Below are 18,053 nucleotides of genomic sequence, written 5' to 3'. Positions count from 1 at the left end.
TGAGAAGGACTAAAGATTTATTCCTCGTTTATGGAGGTGGTGATTTGCAATCAGAGTTGCAAGTGGAAGCATACACAGACTCAGATTTTCAATCTGATGTGAATGACAGAAAATCCACATCAGGGTTTGTCTTCACCTTGAATGGAGGTGCAGTAAATTGGAGAAGCTGCAAACAAAGTGTTACTGCAGATTCCACTACTGAGGCAGAATACATTGCAGCTGCAGAGACTGCAAAGGAAGCAGTTTGGATGAAAAAGTTCATCACTGAACTTGATGTTGTTCCTACCATTGAGTCACCGATTCCACTTTTCTGTGACAACAATGGGGCAATTGCTCAAGCCAAGGAACCAAGGTCTCATCAAAAATCCAAACACATCGAAAGACGTTTCCATATCATAAGGGAGAATATTGTTAATCGTGGAGACATTAACATTCTCAAAGTAGCATCTGTTGATAACATATCAGATCCATTCACTAAACCTTTATCACAAGCAAAGCTTGAACAACATCTTGAGAAGATGGGTGTACGTTTCACGGCTGATTGGGTTTAGTACAAGTGGGAGATTGAAGGAATTGTGTCCTAAAACAATCATTTTGATAATTATTATTGTAATTATTATTAATCAAAAGGGCAAGTTTATTGTTCATTGCTTATATTTAATATTTGATTGAACAATGTCCAAGGAATATGAGTTAAAGAGAAAGTAATCTAAAGAGTTAGATGTGTGAGACCTTTACTCTTTCACACTCTTATCCTAAAAGGTTCCTAGTCATAGGATTATCACTTGGACATTGATAATCCGGAAAGACTAGCACATACTATGTATGCTCAATATGGAGGATGATATGTCTCTTGTCATTTGTGTAGAGACACTAATACAAGTATGTGGGTGCTCTTAACTTAAAGAGTATACTGAACGCGATCATTAGAGTTCTTGTATGGAGTCTTACTTACATGTCAAACTTGAACTCTAAATTGCAATAATACAAATTAGTCCTTTGACCTGAGACACCATAGTTGTCTTATGAGTGAATGGATTATCTCTTGATGATGCAATAATATTGTGTCCCTTAATGGATATAATAGATGCATTCATTGGTATAATCAATTCGGTCATGGAGACATGTGAGTGTACAACAAGGAATCTCTATCCTTAAGTAAATAAGGTGTATGTTCAAAGATGTGATTCAATGAGTCTTTGGCCAAAGCATTGAATGAGATTTAAAAAGGAGTTTTTAATCACATTCTAAGAATCACATAAGAATGAAAATCACATTAGGGGATTGACATATCAATTCCATACCCCGATGATGTGATTTAGAACATCGTGTTAGAGAAGGACAGTATTGTATTGTAATTCCAATTGAATAGGTTCTTTGTCATTCTACATTAACTAGGGTAGTCATGATATGTTGCAAGACGTCACTCATGACTTGTGAAGTCCCCGAGGATTAATAAACATTTATTATCCTAATAACAAGGGAGAATCAAAAATGGAGTTTTTGATTCGTAAACAAAATAGAATGGTTTCTATAAACTTCACTGCCTTGTTAATTAGAACCTAAGAGATCGCACACCATATAAGTGGATCATTGAGATTGTATATGAAGAAGATTAAACAAGAGTTGGTTATGAGCAAATAATTAATTAGATTTATTATTTGAACATAATTAGGATTTTCGGGTAAAACCGAACCTATTGGGCCTAAACGATTGTCGGGTTTTTGGTGTGGACTTGGGCTTCACTAAATGAGATTTAAATGAAAGCCCAAGACACATTTTTAGTGCCCAATAACATGTATGGACCAGCCAAAATATTCGCTTTATGAAAGTCAGTATTTTTCTTTTAGTAATTGGAGTTATTTCCTATTATATAAAAGTGAAAGCATGGACAAAGAAATAAGTAGCATCTCTACACCATTATTTTCAGATTAGAGAGATAGAAAGAGTTCTCTCTTGGTCCATTTTTTCAAAAATTAAAGGAAAGAATAACACTTGCATAATTTCTTCTTTTCTTTCATCTTTCTTCATCTCTTGATTCACTTGGTGAAGATCCTTAGAGGCCATATATTTTTGTGGCTTTACTTGTTACATCAAGGAGGAGATTACAAGCACAAGAAGGAGTACAAGAAGGAGTTCTTAATTCAAGGTGCTTCAAGGTGGAGGAAACACACACAAGGAGAGATCAAGGAGAGGAACTTTGGTGGTTCACTTGGATCGGATTAAAATCACGCTCCAAGGGTGAGTAGAACATAAACTCCATCTTTGTTCTTCCTTACTATGCATGCTATGTTTATATACATATCACAATAAGCCAAGATCATGGGTTAAAGGAATGGATTTTATGTTTAGTTAGTAGTTTAATGGTTAAACTAATTCCGCACTAATTAAAAAGTTTTGAAATCCATCCATTCCTTCACATACCACTTTAACTACTCCCCACTGCAGCTTCACATGCATGGCATCTTAAGCAATTCTACATTGGCATAAGAGAATAATAAAAAGAAAAATATTAGAAAAGAATCACATATAATCATATATAACATAAAAACTATCACTTCATTAACCCAAAAAACATTAAATAAGAAAACAGAAACAATTATATTTTTTCGCTTCTTCACACAACTCCATCTCCTCAATGGTAGGCATATGATGTAAATACACATTTTCACTCCTAAGCCAATTTTGGCTATATATCAAGGCCTCCACCATTTTAGGACTTAGGGAGCTATGACACGGATCAATAACCCTCCCACTCGTGCTAAAAGAAGACTCCGAAGCTATGGTTGACACCGGAATAGCTAGAATCTCCTTTGCAACGCCGGCCAATGTGGGATATTTACACACTTCATTCACCTTCCACCAATTCAACAAGTCAAAGTCTTCACCATCACCTTCAATAGGATCTCCAAGATATCTATCCACATCGTTGTTGATGATCAATCTCGGCTTTCTTTGCTCTTCTCCTTTGCTCCTTCTCTTTCAACCTCCTTTCTAACTCCGTACAACCTTTACTTGAAGAAGACACCCCTTCACTTGATGCTTGAGTACCACTAACCTCACTAATACCACTTCCCCTTCCCTCTTCTTCATACACCTTGTAAAGGTCATACAAGAGATCTTTCACACTCTTTGTGTTAGCTTCCACCTTTTCATCCATCTCCCCATCAAGAATCTCAAAATAATCAACAACTTTTTCAAGCTTATGACGTGGGTCAAGAACAATACCAATGAACAAATAAGGATTCAACTTTTCAAAGCTACCCCAATACTTGTTAAACTTGTCTTGCATGGGTGATGCAATCTCCAACAAGCACGGGTTAGATTGTTCTTGCAAGACACCATAAATATTAAATAAATCACCAAAGGTGTTATGAATAGTAGGAGAAGTAGAACAACACACCTTTAAAGTGACTTCATAAAACGGTCTCAAGAAATCCGCAAACTGCTCCCTATACTCCCAATTAACACTTGCCGGTGGCCCTTCTTTTGGCTTTTCATTCGTGTCACCTTGGAGGCTTGGAGCCATGCCCAAAAATTACCGGCATCATCTTCTATCATTCTATCAAAGGCTTTTTGGAGTTTCAAAGCCCATTCTAACATCAAGAATGTGGAATTCCACCTAGTAGGGACATCCAAAATTACAAGCCCTTTGCACTCTAGTTTCACCACCTAGTAATGGTGAGAATCTTCTCTATACCCCACTCCAACAAACAATCCTAAAAAAACTTAGCTATAGACTCTCCCCTATGATTTGGACTGGCACAAAAATTAAGAATTCTCTTATGCAACACCTAATTATCATCAACAAAATGTGCAGTGAGAACCATGTAATTAATGTTTTGAATAGAAGTCCATGTATCGGTTGTAAGACACAACCTATATCTACTCAATTGATCCATCAATTTTTTCTTTTCCCCCAAATAAAGCTTAAGCACATCCTTTGCTATTGTCTTACGAGAAGGAATTCTCCAATAAGGAAGAACTCTACCCATAAAACGCCTAAACCCCTCTCCCTCCACATGAGAAAATGGTAATTCATGTAGAATAATGTACTCCACACATAACAAGGATAGCTTATCTTGAGTGCATTCTACAGTACACAACTCACTAGTTAGTTTTTTAAAAGAGAAAACCTTTTGCCTTTTAGCTTTCATCATCTCAATATTCGGGGAATACTTTTGATACTTTTCTATATGATTTATAAGGGAGGTTGTACCATTCTTCCAAGGATCAACATAGAATTCTTTTCCGCAATAATTGCATGCACCCTTAATTCTACCCTCCACCACCTTCCTATTATAATGATTCCAAATATCTGACCTTTCTTTCCGTTTCAATGCCTCAAGGATGCTTGACTTCCTATTTATTCTTCCAAAGTTACAACATTACTTCTTTCGTCAACCGGTATTGGTGTTGCAATTCACCAATACTAGTGTTGATCTGCAGTTTATAGAATTTGATTGTCAGACTATATCAATACATAGACATAAAAACAGAAAACAAATTGCAAAATAGAAAACAAAAACAGATTGCAAAACAGAAACAGTTTACAGAAAGCATTACATATTGCAGTAACAGTTTACAGAAAGCTGCACATATTGCAGAAACGGAAACCAAAACAGATTGCAGAAACTGTTTACAGAAACAAATTGTGTTTACATAATGCAGACACTGTTTACATAATGGAGAAGCTATTTACATAATGCAGAAACTGTTTACAATGCAGCAAAACATGCACCAAACCAGCAACATGTGCAAAATGTGCAGCAAATGCATTGCTTGAGCAATAAACAGATAAATGGAACACACTTACTTAGTTACTTACAACAACGTTTAACAATCCAAAAAAAAAAAAAAAAAAGGAGTCACTTCAAGTTCAAACTTCAAAGTGCAGCAGTTAAACACACTTACTTAGTTACTTATAGCAAGTCAGTAACATTTAACAATCCAAAAAAAAAAAAAAGGAGTCACTTCAAGTTCAAACTTCAATGTGCAGCCCCTAAACCCTATTATACGAACAAGGCAACAAATCATTCAGCACATATATACTAGATTACCAGCAGCCCTTTAGGACAGAAGCACATACCTGAGATGATGAAGTCGATTTCGGATGAGCACCCGAACTAGTAGCAGTTGATTTAAATTGCCTATTCATTTTCTAGATATGCAAATTACTCATATTCAAATCAGTAAACAGAAACGTGACTATAGAGGTCAGGAACAAATAAAGTGACTTGTTATTCCAAAAGCTAACCAAATCTAGAACTACTCGGTCAGAACAAATAACATTAACTTTAAATAGACCCATATATTCTGAAGATGGACAAGTTCTACATTTGTTAGTGTCAAGAAACTCACTTGACTTCAAGACTTCTATTTGATATTTTTTATAACTGATTGTTCTCATTTTTGTATAAAGATATCAAACGCTTACTATATTTGGTTACTGAATTTTGAAATGGTAACCTCCTAAACTCATTATAGCTCTTATGCTCGGTTCGACAGGGGATTTAGCTTTAGGTCACCCTAAAAGTCTATTTCATTATCAGAATCTTCGTCTAACAATAGTCTCAGCTAGCAAACTGTTAAAGCAGGGATACCCCAATTAAGTAAAGTTTGGATTCATCTAATCTAGTAGCTTTTGAATAGCAAAACCCCAGCCTAGGTTCCGAAACTTCAATCATAACCAAGCATGACTTTAATCACGGGATCCATAAATACCAAAACTCTTTTAGCTCCCAACAACATTATCAAAAGCAACAAGCAAAGATATCCCTAACAGATCCTTCAAATTAAGGTATCTTATAATTCAACTGCATCAATCTACGAGCGACAAGATTGATTCGAAAATGTCGTACCTGAAACCAAAATACTCAATTCCAGGGTTCAGTTCCTGCGAAGGTGCGAGGAAGACGGCGACCGTCGAGAAGTGATGTGGTTATTTTTTTTTTTTGACTTTGTCAAGGGGAACTCAAAGGCTTCCTAGGCTCAAGATAAACCCCTTCGGCGCATGAGAAATGCTCCAACTGTGCATTGCAGCACAGTGACTGGCCACTTTGACAGCTTCGGTGTTCGAACCTAGGTTGGGGAGCACACCCAACTAGGCAAGAACCACTAGGCCACTTGCAGTGGTTAGAAGTGATGTGGTTATGACTGGGCTCCAATCGATAGAGACATCAGAGAGTTTAGATCGATGAGGTTTTGCTGAAGGAGAAACACATTTGACTGAAGTGAATGAATGCAACACAAAGAAGGGAATGAACAATCGGCTTACTGGCGAGAGCTTCGATTTTCGGCGAAGGTGCGAGGGAGACAACGACGGTTGACCTGATGAGGTTATGACTGTCGAAACGTGATCGAGATTCGAGAGAGAGGTCAGTTAGTAGGAATCTGAGAGAGAGTAAGACTCGGGAAATGGATTGCGAGGCTGCGAGGCGAAGGAGTGAAGTGTTTTAGGCTTTTAGGGTTTGTCATAAAACTATACAAAACGACGTCGTTTCGAAGGAGATTCGGTTTTCGGTTCGGTTCGGTTTCGACCATATCAGATTCTGTTCGGTGCGGTTTTTTGCTTTCGGTTCCCTTTTTTTCTGTGCGATTTTTTTTTTTCAACTTTGGTTCCGGTATCGGTGCGGTTTTTTTTCTTTTCGGTTTTTGGTTTCGCGAACCCACCTCTACTTATGCATATATGATATATCATGAGTCATCTCAATGATGTCCCTGAAGAAATTTTGACAGATATTCTGCATAGTCCCCACCAAATTCAAGTGATATTATTGGTTGGACCACCACATGGTAGTGCCGGTCACGTGGTAGTTCGGGACCACAGAATAATTTCTCCTAAACCGAATGAGGGTTTTAGAGGGTAAGTCTTTCTAGTGCATGCAAGTCATGGAGAGATTTGATTGGCAGCTCGAGTTTTTTTAAAACACATCGTGATGGGAATGTAACTAAACGTTCTAATAGTTATAATACTGGCCTACCACCAATCGTCCAAAGAAGAACCAGAACTTGGCCAGTACTCTCTTTTATCTTATGAAACATTTGAGCTGTACATGAAAGTTGACTTAACTAGCTATTAACTAATTAATAATTATCAACCAGTTCGCATTTGTCCAGTGAATTGTTTTGTATGATACCAATCACTTAATTTTGTATTGCATTATTGAACATATATTAGTTGTTTGTGTCTCTTTCCTCTCAATCTCCTTCGTTTGAATTGTTCAAAGACATTTTAAATAAGTGCCTGGAGCTAATTCCCATAAATTTCCTAGCAATTTCTGCTGCTGTTAGCCTGCTACCAACTATTCTTGTCCCAACAATTTCTGAAGATCAGCATTATCTCTCTGTTTTCTTTCCTCTCCCACAGTTTGATGCATTTTGTTTCAGAAGTAAGTTTCTATAAACTTTTATTTATCAAGTATATATGTGTATATGCTTCTAAGTTCTAACCACTTAACCTTGTATTGTGATTTCCAGAACAAGCTTCTTCGTGAATTATTAGGGGACAAAACTCTTGATATCCAGAACAAAACTATAGACCGTTCTACTGCAGTGAAACTCAGCCGTAGAAAAGTCCTCATTGTTCTTGATGATGTTGACAAGTCAAGCCAATTAGAGATGTTAGCTAGACGTGATGTTACGTTTGGCTCAGGAAGTAGAATCATAATAACAACTAGAGATAAGCAACGATTTGGGGTGACCGTCGAGAAGTGATGTGGTTATTTTTTTTTTTTTGACTTTGTCAAGGGGAACCCAAAGGCTCTTCCTAGGCCCAAGATAAACCCCTTCGGCGCATGTGAAATGCTCCAACTGTGCATTGCAGCACAGTGCCTGGCCACTTTGACAGCTTCGGGGTTCGAACCTAGGTTGGGGAGCACACCCAACTAGGCAAGAACCACTAGGCCACTTGCAGTGGTTAGAAGTGATGTGGTTATGACTGGGCTCCGATCGATAGAGACATCAGAGAGTTCAGATCGATGAGGTTTTGCTGAAGGAGAAACACATTTGACTGAAGTGAATGAATGCAACACAAAGAAGGGAATGAACAATCGGCTTACTGGCGAGAGCTTCGATTTTCGGCAAAGGTGCGAGGGAGACGACGGCGGTTGACCTGATGAGGTTATGACTGTCGAAACGTGATCGAGATTCGAGAGAGAGGTCAGTTAGTAGGAATCTGAGAGAGAGTAAGACTCGGGAAATGGATTGCGAGGCTGCGAGGCGAAGGAGTGAAGTGTTTTAGGCTTTTAGGGTTTGGCATAAAACTATACAAAACGACGTCGTTTCGAAGGAGATTCGGTTTTCGGTTCGGTTCGGTTTCAACCATATCAGATTCTGTTCGGTGCGGTTTTTTGCTTTCGGTTCCCTTTTTTTCTGTGCGATTTTTTTTTTTTCAGCTTTGGTTCCGGTATCGGTGCGGTTTTTTTTCTTTTCGGTTTTTGGTTTCGCGAACCCACCTCTACTTATGCATATATGATATATCATGAGTCATCTCAATGATGTCCCTGAAGAAATTTTGACAGATATTCTGCATAGTCCCCACCAAATTCAAGTGATATTATTGGTTGGACCACCACATGGTAGTGCCGGTCACGTGGTAGTTCGGGACCACAGAATAATTTCTCCTAAACCGAATGAGGGTTTTAGAGGGTAAGTCTTTCTAGTGCATGCAAGTCATGGAGAGATTTGATTGGCAGCTCGAGTTTTTTTAAAACACATCGTGATGGGAATGTAACTAAACGTTCTAATAGTTATAATACTGGCCTACCACCAATCGTCCAAAGAAGAACCAGAACTTGGCCAGTACTCTCTTTTATCTTATGAAACATTTGAGCTGTACATGAAAGTTGACTTAACTAGCTATTAACTAATTAATAATTATCAACCAGTTCGCATTTGTCCAGTGAATTGTTTTGTATGATACCAATCACTTAATTTTGTATTGCATTATTGAACATATATTAGTTGTTTGTGTCTCTTTCCTCTCAATCTCCTTCGTTTGAATTGTTCAAAGACATTTTAAATAAGTGCCTGGAGCTAATTCCCATAAATTTCCTAGCAATTTCTGCTGCTGTTAGCCTGCTACCAACTATTCTTGTCCCAACAATTTCTGAAGATCAGCATTATCTCTCTGTTTTCTTTCCTCTCCCACAGTTTGATGCATTTTGTTTCAGAAGTAAGTTTCTATAAACTTTTATTTATCAAGTATATATGTGTATATGCTTCTAAGTTCTAACCACTTAACCTTGTATTGTGATTTCCAGAACAAGCTTCTTCGTGAATTATTAGGGGACAAAACTCTTGATATCCAGAACAAAACTATAGACCGTTCTACTGCAGTGAAACTCAGCCGTAGAAAAGTCCTCATTGTTCTTGATGATGTTGACAAGTCAAGCCAATTAGAGATGTTAGCTAGACGTGATGTTACGTTTGGCTCAGGAAGTAGAATCATAATAACAACTAGAGATAAGCAACGATTTGGGGTGACCGTCGAGAAGTGATGTGGTTATTTTTTTTTTTTTGACTTTGTCAAGGGGAACCCAAAGGCTCTTCCTAGGCCCAAGATAAACCCCTTCGGCGCATGTGAAATGCTCCAACTGTGCATTGCAGCACAGTGCCTGGCCACTTTGACAGCTTCGGGGTTCGAACCTAGGTTGGGGAGCACACCCAACTAGGCAAGAACCACTAGGCCACTTGCAGTGGTTAGAAGTGATGTGGTTATGACTGGGCTCCGATCGATAGAGACATCAGAGAGTTCAGATCGATGAGGTTTTGCTGAAGGAGAAACACATTTGACTGAAGTGAATGAATGCAACACAAAGAAGGGAATGAACAATCGGCTTACTGGCGAGAGCTTCGATTTTCGGCAAAGGTGCGAGGGAGACGACGGCGGTTGACCTGATGAGGTTATGACTGTCGAAACGTGATCGAGATTCGAGAGAGAGGTCAGTTAGTAGGAATCTGAGAGAGAGTAAGACTCGGGAAATGGATTGCGAGGCTGCGAGGCGAAGGAGTGAAGTGTTTTAGGCTTTTAGGGTTTGGCATAAAACTATACAAAACGACGTCGTTTCGAAGGAGATTCGGTTTTCGGTTCGGTTCGGTTTCAACCATATCAGATTCTGTTCGGTGCGGTTTTTTGCTTTCGGTTCCCTTTTTTTCTGTGCGATTTTTTTTTTTTCAGCTTTGGTTCCGGTATCGGTGCGGTTTTTTTTCTTTTCGGTTTTTGGTTTCGCGAACCCACCTCTACTTATGCATATATGATATATCATGAGTCATCTCAATGATGTCCCTGAAGAAATTTTGACAGATATTCTGCATAGTCCCCACCAAATTCAAGTGATATTATTGGTTGGACCACCACATGGTAGTGCCGGTCACGTGGTAGTTCGGGACCACAGAATAATTTCTCCTAAACCGAATGAGGGTTTTAGAGGGTAAGTCTTTCTAGTGCATGCAAGTCATGGAGAGATTTGATTGGCAGCTCGAGTTTTTTTAAAACACATCGTGATGGGAATGTAACTAAACGTTCTAATAGTTATAATACTGGCCTACCACCAATCGTCCAAAGAAGAACCAGAACTTGGCCAGTACTCTCTTTTATCTTATGAAACATTTGAGCTGTACATGAAAGTTGACTTAACTAGCTATTAACTAATTAATAATTATCAACCAGTTCGCATTTGTCCAGTGAATTGTTTTGTATGATACCAATCACTTAATTTTGTATTGCATTATTGAACATATATTAGTTGTTTGTGTCTCTTTCCTCTCAATCTCCTTCGTTTGAATTGTTCAAAGACATTTTAAATAAGTGCCTGGAGCTAATTCCCATAAATTTCCTAGCAATTTCTGCTGCTGTTAGCCTGCTACCAACTATTCTTGTCCCAACAATTTCTGAAGATCAGCATTATCTCTCTGTTTTCTTTCCTCTCCCACAGTTTGATGCATTTTGTTTCAGAAGTAAGTTTCTATAAACTTTTATTTATCAAGTATATATGTGTATATGCTTCTAAGTTCTAACCACTTAACCTTGTATTGGATTTCTTTTTCCTATTTCAGAATCTAGGATTGTCAAGCTTTGGTCCCAAGGCAGGGTTTCCATGCTCTGAGTTTTGGACTGGCACATTTCTGTAATATGGCCTCCTCTTCTGCTTCTTCTTCCTCTGACATCCCCCCAAAAGAGAAGTATGATGTCTTTCTCAGCTTCAGAGGCACCGATACCCGCAAGACTTTTACCAGCCATCTCTACAAGGCTTTGGATGATAAGAAGATTGATACCTACATAGATTACAATCTTGAGCGGGGAGAAGAAATCGCACCTGCCCTTCTAAAAGCAATCGAGAGATCAAAGATTTCCGTGATCGTTTTCTCAGAAAACTATGCTTCTTCTCGATGGTGTTTGGACGAACTTGTGCATATACTGGAATGCAGGGAAAAGTATGGACAACATGTGATACCCATCTTTTACAAAACAGTTGTATCAGATATACGACACCAGAGAGGGGGTTATGAACTTGAAGAACATTTCAAGGATAGAACAGAGTCTGAGCGTCTTAAATGGAAGGTTGCTTTGACAAAAGCAGCTAATCTTTCTGGGTTTGAATCAACTTCAACCAGGTAACTCTTGCCTCTGCAACTTGTATACTAATTTCTACATGTCCTGATTAATCAATTATAATTTTGATCAAGTAAAAAAAAAAAAAAAAGACTAATTAATCCGTTGTATAAGCAACTATATATTAATTATTTGTCTTTGGTCATATGTGCCAGGGATGATTCCGAATTGATTCACCAAGTTGTCCAGTTTATTTTGACGAATTTGAGTTATGAGTCCTCGAGTTATGAATTAGATGGCTTCGTTGGAGTTGGAAGTCGGGTTCAGCAAGTTGAATCATTACTATGTATTGTTCCTCGAGATGATCGTGTTCGCTCCGTTGTTATTTGGGGTATGGGAGGTATCGGCAAGACCACCCTTGCTGATGCTGTTTTTCACCGTCTCTCTTCACAATTCGATGCTTGCTGCTTTCTTGCAGATGTTAGAGAAGGTTCTGGGACCCAGAAAGAACTAAAAGACTTGCGAAACAGGCTTCTTCGTACATTATTAGGGGACAAAACTCTTGATATCCAGAGCAAAACTATAGACCGTTCTACGGCAGTGAAACTCAGCCGTAAAAGAGTCCTCGTTGTTCTTGATGATGTTGACAAGTCAAGCCAATTAGAGATGTTAGCTGGACGTGATGTTACGTTTGGCTCAGGAAGTAGAATCATAATAACAACTAGAGATGATCAGCGAGTTAGAGACATAGAGGTACTGAGGGGAGGAGGTAACCATGATGTTAAGATATATGAGGTTGAGAAATTAAGTGATGATGAAGCTCGTCAGATCTTCAATTTGAATGCCTCCACAGGTATCTATTCTGATGTACATTCTACATATTTTTTAACAAGGATGATAGCGCATGCTGCAGGCATCCCCTTAGCCCTTAAACATTGGAGTTCCTTATCCCATAAACTTTCATGGGATGAGATGACAAAGATTATCAACGAAAAAATGGGGAGCATTTATAGAGTGAGTTATGATGTCTTGAGAAAAAATGAGAAGGAAATATTTCTTGACATTGCATGTTTCCACAAAGGGAAGCAAATAAATCATGTGAGAGGACATTTAGATTGCCGTAGTTTACCTGTGGACAGCGGAATTGGTGACCTTATTGATAGGTCTCTCATAGAACTAAGAGGAAGTTATCTATGGATGCATGATGTGATACAAGAAATGGGCCGCGAAATTGTCCGCGAAAAATGTCCTGAAGAGCCTGGAAACCGCACCAGGTTGTACACTCTTAAGGACATCCGTCATGTATTGCAAAATGATACGGTAAGAACTTAAATGCATCAACTTTGTTTTCGAAATTTGCAATTCTCACAAAAAAAAAAAAAAAAAATTACCAAAAATAAATCAAATTCGATGTCGACAAATTATTATATTTTCTTGAAACTTTTCTTTATATTGTATGCTCATATACATGTATTTACTTTTGATTTTCAGGGAACTGCAACAATTGAAACCATGTCCACTGTCGTCATCACGTACGACAGGACGTTTAAACTATCTTTGACCCGTCAAGTCTTTGGAAAGATGTACAATCTAACATTCCTAGATCTTGATGGGTTTTTTGACTATTACACGTTGCAACTTCCTCAAGGTCTAGAGTCTCTTCCCAATGTCCTTAGATATCTGTCCTGGAAGGGTTATCCTTTAGGAACTTTGCCATCAAAGTTTTCTCCGAGCTGTCTTGTTGAGCTTCATATGCGCAATAGCAAACTCCAGACAGTTTGGAATACAGACCAGGTATGCTTAAATTAGTTCTTTAGTAAATTAAGAAGTAAGAGTCATATAATCCTGCCAACTTATTCTTTCCGTTTCTCTTTTGTTTTACAGAAACCTCAGCATCTTAAAAAGATCGATCTTAGTTACTCAAGGGAGCTGGTTGATGTGCCATACCTCACAGCGTGTCTTGAGAGTATAAATCTTGAAGGATGTAAAAGTTTGGTTGAAGTTCCAAATCTCTCAAAGAGTCTAAACATTGCGAGTATAAACCTTCAAGGGTGCAAGAAGTTGGTTGAAGTTCCTTCATATTTTGAAAATCTTCACAAGCTTACTGTTCTGAATCTGAGCGGGTGCGGGCTTCTAAAACGTATTCCAGAGATGCCAAGCAATTTGGAATTCTTGCTTATAAGTGGAAACCGTGAAAAGCAACCTGACTGTGACAGTATGAGATTGTCTGGATTGCCTTCATCAATCTGGTCTCTTAAGAAACTTGTCAAACTGGATCTCAGTTATTGTTACTACATTGAGAATCTTCCAAGCAGCATTTGGACGTTGAATTCCCTCACATCTCTTGATTTGTCTTATACGAGTATAGAAGGTCTGCCGTCATCAATTGAGTGTCTTTCTAGGGTCATTTCAATTAACCTGAAGAAGTGCCATAGGCTTGTGAGTTTGTCAACCAGCATTTGTAAGTTGAAATATCTTGAGATACTTGATCTCTCTCATTGTTCTTCATTCGAATCCTTCCCTGAAATCTTAGAGCCTATGGAATGCCTGAAGACTCTCCATTTAAGTAACACGAAGATTGAAGAGCTACACGACTCCATTGAAAAATTAGTTGGGCTTGAAGAATTAAACTTATTCATGTGCAAAAGCTTTAAGTCTCTCTCAAACAGTATCTACAAATTAAGATTTCTCAAGTATTTCAGAGTTGTTTGTTGTAGTGAACTAAAGAAACTGCCTATCTCCTCATCGGACATTTTGTGGTCTTTGATATCTGAATTAGACTTCGGCGGCTGCACCAGTTTGGAAGAAATCCCTGATGGACTCATGAAATGCTTAACCTCACTAAAAAAATTAGATTTTAGTGAAACCAAGATTAAGAGCATCCCTACAAGCATCAAAGAACTTTCTGGATTAAGATCCCTACGCATATGCAATTGCCAGAACCTAGAATCTCTACCAGAGCTTCCATATAATCTAGAAAGTTTGGATGCTGATGATTGTAGGAATCTGGAGATGGTGTCATTCTCAATGACTGCAGTTACGCAAGGTCTGGATCAAATATGCTATAAAGATGTTTTTAAACGTCGAGTGAAATATTCATTTCGTAATTGCAAAAAATTGAGTGAGACCGCAAAAAGCAACATGATGAATGATGCAGAGCTTGGAATTTTGCGAACTGCATTTTCCAAACGTGAAGAAAAAGATCCAGATCGTGTAAGTCTCTCTCCATCTATCTATCAAATAAATCCTTGTATGAGATTGATCGGGTATGAATAGTCTGTTGTTTACTATACAAAATCATGATGCAAGTCTATCTGTGGTGCAGTATTATAGCCCTAGGCGTGAGGATTACTCCGTTGCTATTGTCTATACTGGAAATGAAATTCCAGAGCGGTTCAGGTATCAAACAGAGGGATCTTCAATAAATATCAAGCTTCCTGTGCATCCTTCTCATACAAATACAAACTTGTGGCAATTCGTTCTGTGCGCTGTTCTCACATTCGACAATGAAGATAGTGTGTCATCGTCATCGGGATCCCAACGTAACGTTATTAAGGCCTGTCGTGAATTCTGTTTCACGACCGAAAATCGTGACAGCTGTGCATTAGATGTTGATCTTCCTTTGCCCGACAATTATGATGAAGATGAAGATGACGATGACACACTATGGAGATCCCGACCTGACTGTATGAAGCCCAGGTGTAAATTCAATTTCACGACCAACAATGGTGACAGCTCTCCATTAGATTTTACTCTTCCTTTGCCCGACAATTATGATGAAGAAAAAGGCATAAATTGGGATGACAAATCTCAGGTATTTGTATGGTATTGCGCGTACTGGTCCACTCATGTTCGCTCTGCCAGCGAGGCCTCGTTCAATTTTTACCTTAGGCCAAAGTGGGCATTGGGAAAGGAAAGTGACACTTTCCCAAAGGAAAGGAAATTGATTCCTTACCTTAGGGTCTGTGATGGCATTAAGGTGAAAAGGTGTGGGGTCTGCTTGCTGTCATCCGAAGGCCAAGATGTGAAATTTGTAGGGGTCAATCAAGATGTTGGAGAACCAAAACCAGAGCAGGTTATTTCAACAAAGAGGAGCCGCGATCAGTATGAAGCCAGTGGAAGCGCTACTGTTGCTCTCTCGGATTAGCTTCACTAAATGTTTTGATGAGGCGGACAAATGGAGACAGGACCAGATGACAATATTATGGACTGTTATTAATCAAGACAGCAAAGGTAATACAACTTCAAAACCTAGGCGTTAATTGTTTTAAAGGGGCGTGCTCTTAATCCCTAGGTGTTAGAACTTTGTTCTTAAGGGGTTGTTGTTGCTCTCCAAATGAGTGCTGGAGAGTTTTGGGGCATGTGGTTGGAGACATTATGTCTTTGATGCATCAAGCTATGGTTAGTACGTACGTGATGTGTGTTCCCGCCCTGGAGCGGGAAACTGTGTCCATAGCTCATACCTTGGCAAGGTATTGTCTTGGGGAAAGTGGTTGAAAAGGATTCTATGTAATGTTTTGTTGTGTTTGTTTGTTTATTTTTAATTTCATGTAATTTTTTTTTCCAGAGTTGAGGCCAGGGTGTGTGGGTACTCTTTCCTTCATTCGAAGTTCTTTCCCATTCCGATGTTGTCTCTCATTTATGAAAGTTGACTGAAGGTTGAGATTTCAAGATGTCTAGCATAAACATTGAAATTTAAAATTTGTCTAGTTCATGTTATCTGTAAATTTTCGGTGTAAACTTCAAATATTGTTGCAAAATAAAAGAATCTATTTGGTAGAAAACCATTTTGGTGTATCAGTGAATGCAGAGATGAGATGAGTCGAGAGTAAGTTGAAAGAGAGAACTTATTGTAAAAATCAAATTCAGACAGACATGGCACAAATGTAGTATTATTATGAACACAATACATATAGCCTTATTGATTTATTAAAATCCTGGGGAAATGATTATATTAATCCAGCTCAAGTAACTGTCCATCTTTAACAATATTAGTTGCTGTGTTTCTATTTTATTCCAGTTGAATATCGCATCTAAAAATCCTCTTTTCAACTAAACCATTGATTGTATTTCAGTAAATGTGTGCATAAAACTAAATATAGAATACTGCTGGATGTAATTTCTTGTACAATGGCATGGGTAATGTCTTTGGTTCATATTGTTCACCAAAAAGAAAAAACAAAAAATTTCACAATATCTAGTTGCTAACCTTGAATCCTAGCTTTTCTTTCGAGATTTTAATCAGGAGAAAATCATCAGCATGTAGTCTATATCCATTCCAATTACGTGGCCTGTACTTGACTTCCTAGCAATGCTTCTACTCTTATGCACTTTCATTGTTAAGTTGTCATAAACCTGTAACCACATCATATCCATTAATTCTATGCTAGTTTGAAACTTTGAACTCAGAAAAATAGCTCAAGGTCATACCTTCTGTGAAAGAAACCGAATTTCCAAGCCTTGTCAGAGCAATTCTACCTTAGAAAACTGCAAAACTGTAAGATCTCAATCAAAATTACCAACTCCCATACCAAAATTTCATTTCCAAGTGAAACTATTCGGGTACATAAATGAGGTTGTGTATAGATAATAAGAGTAAAATTTTGGAGGATAAATATGTCAAGACTAAAACTTAAAACCATAATCTGACATAACCGTAAAATACTCAAGTCTTACCAAGGAAGTATAAAAATATAGATCAAGTATTCCCCTTATTCATTGCTGACATCCCTCCTAAATTTTTAATTCTTAATCATATAGTTCAAAGATTTAAAATGTTTAATAAAATGAGATTGGAAAGACACATTCTGAGTTTTACATATCTTATGCCTTGCTCAGGGAATCCAAGAACAAGGTGAAAGTTGCCAATGAATTTCAAATCTTAGGATATCAAGGTCTCCATATGTTCATTTTAAACTTGAATATCGCATTTCTTCTGTTTCTTACTCATTGTAGACATGCATTAAGCGATTATTATTTTGTTCAGTGTTCGGCCCATAGAAACATTTAATGATGCATTTAGGAAATTTCTTGCACACTCAATGAGAAGACTGCCAAAAGCTCCCAAGGTATGCAACCCTTATACTCTTTCTGCTGGATTTATTTAAGTTTTGGTTGCGTACAAGTCATTTGCAGTTTAATCTTTGTGAACTGTCAGGAGGATTCAGCAGAGGAACGCTCACCCGCCCGAAGCTTTGGAACGGTCCGTGCCAAAACAAGAAAAGGATAGCTTTGCATCTGCGTTTGTTTCAACATTATCATTCACAGACACTGCTCACTAGGTTTGTCAAGTAATTGAATCTCTGTTTTTATCAAATTTGTGGTCTTTCTTCTGAATTCAAAATGAATATTTATTTATTTATTTATTTTTTAAATACTTTCTTTGGTATTCAGTGACTTTCAGAGAGATTTTCTTTTCTTTGTTTTTGTTTGTATGTGATTTTGTCAAATTTCTGCTTAGTTTCTTAGAGCAACTCCAACAGATTCCCTATATTTTGAT

At 38.0% G+C, this 18,053-nt stretch overlaps 1 protein-coding gene across 2 annotated transcripts; it reads left to right on the top strand.

The window, feature by feature from the left end:
- Positions 1 to 10,673: 10,673 nt before the first annotated feature.
- LOC133725464 (disease resistance protein RPV1-like) lies at positions 10,674 to 16,222 on the top strand. 2 transcript variants are annotated; one of them, XR_009854450.1, is made up of 7 exons: positions 10,674 to 10,959; positions 11,059 to 11,616; positions 11,770 to 12,874; positions 13,046 to 13,348; positions 13,439 to 14,767; positions 14,880 to 16,026; positions 16,122 to 16,222. XR_009854450.1 is itself a non-coding variant. In XM_062152742.1 (6 exons), exons 2-6 carry the CDS (start codon positions 11,135 to 11,137, stop codon positions 15,699 to 15,701), a joined length of 4,041 nt encoding a protein of 1,346 aa, XP_062008726.1. In that variant the 5' UTR covers positions 10,674 to 10,959; positions 11,059 to 11,134; the 3' UTR covers positions 15,702 to 16,202. The 2 variants fall into 2 exon arrangements, 1 of the variants encoding a protein (XP_062008726.1); XM_062152742.1 differs by having other exon boundaries at positions 14,880 to 16,202.
- Positions 16,223 to 18,053: the final 1,831 nt, after the last annotated feature.

Source organism: Rosa rugosa, chromosome 1, assembly GCF_958449725.1.
Source record: "Rosa rugosa chromosome 1, drRosRugo1.1, whole genome shotgun sequence".
NCBI classification, from domain to species: domain Eukaryota; kingdom Viridiplantae; phylum Streptophyta; class Magnoliopsida; order Rosales; family Rosaceae; genus Rosa; species Rosa rugosa.
Note: the sequence above shows the minus strand (reverse complement) of the source record. Positions and strands in the feature narration are given on the sequence as shown.

Bases quoted from the DNA above. Each gene is read 5' to 3' on its own strand.
- LOC133725464 (XM_062152742.1), top strand. From the start codon at position 11,135: ATGGCCTCCTCTTCTGCTTCTTCTTCCTCTGACATCCCCCCAAAAGAG. The intron at 12,875-13,045 runs GTAAGAACTTAA...TTTGATTTTCAG, and splicing joins ATGTATTGCAAAATGATACG to GGAACTGCAACAATTGAAAC. The intron at 13,349-13,438 runs GTATGCTTAAAT...TTTGTTTTACAG, and splicing joins CAGTTTGGAATACAGACCAG to AAACCTCAGCATCTTAAAAA.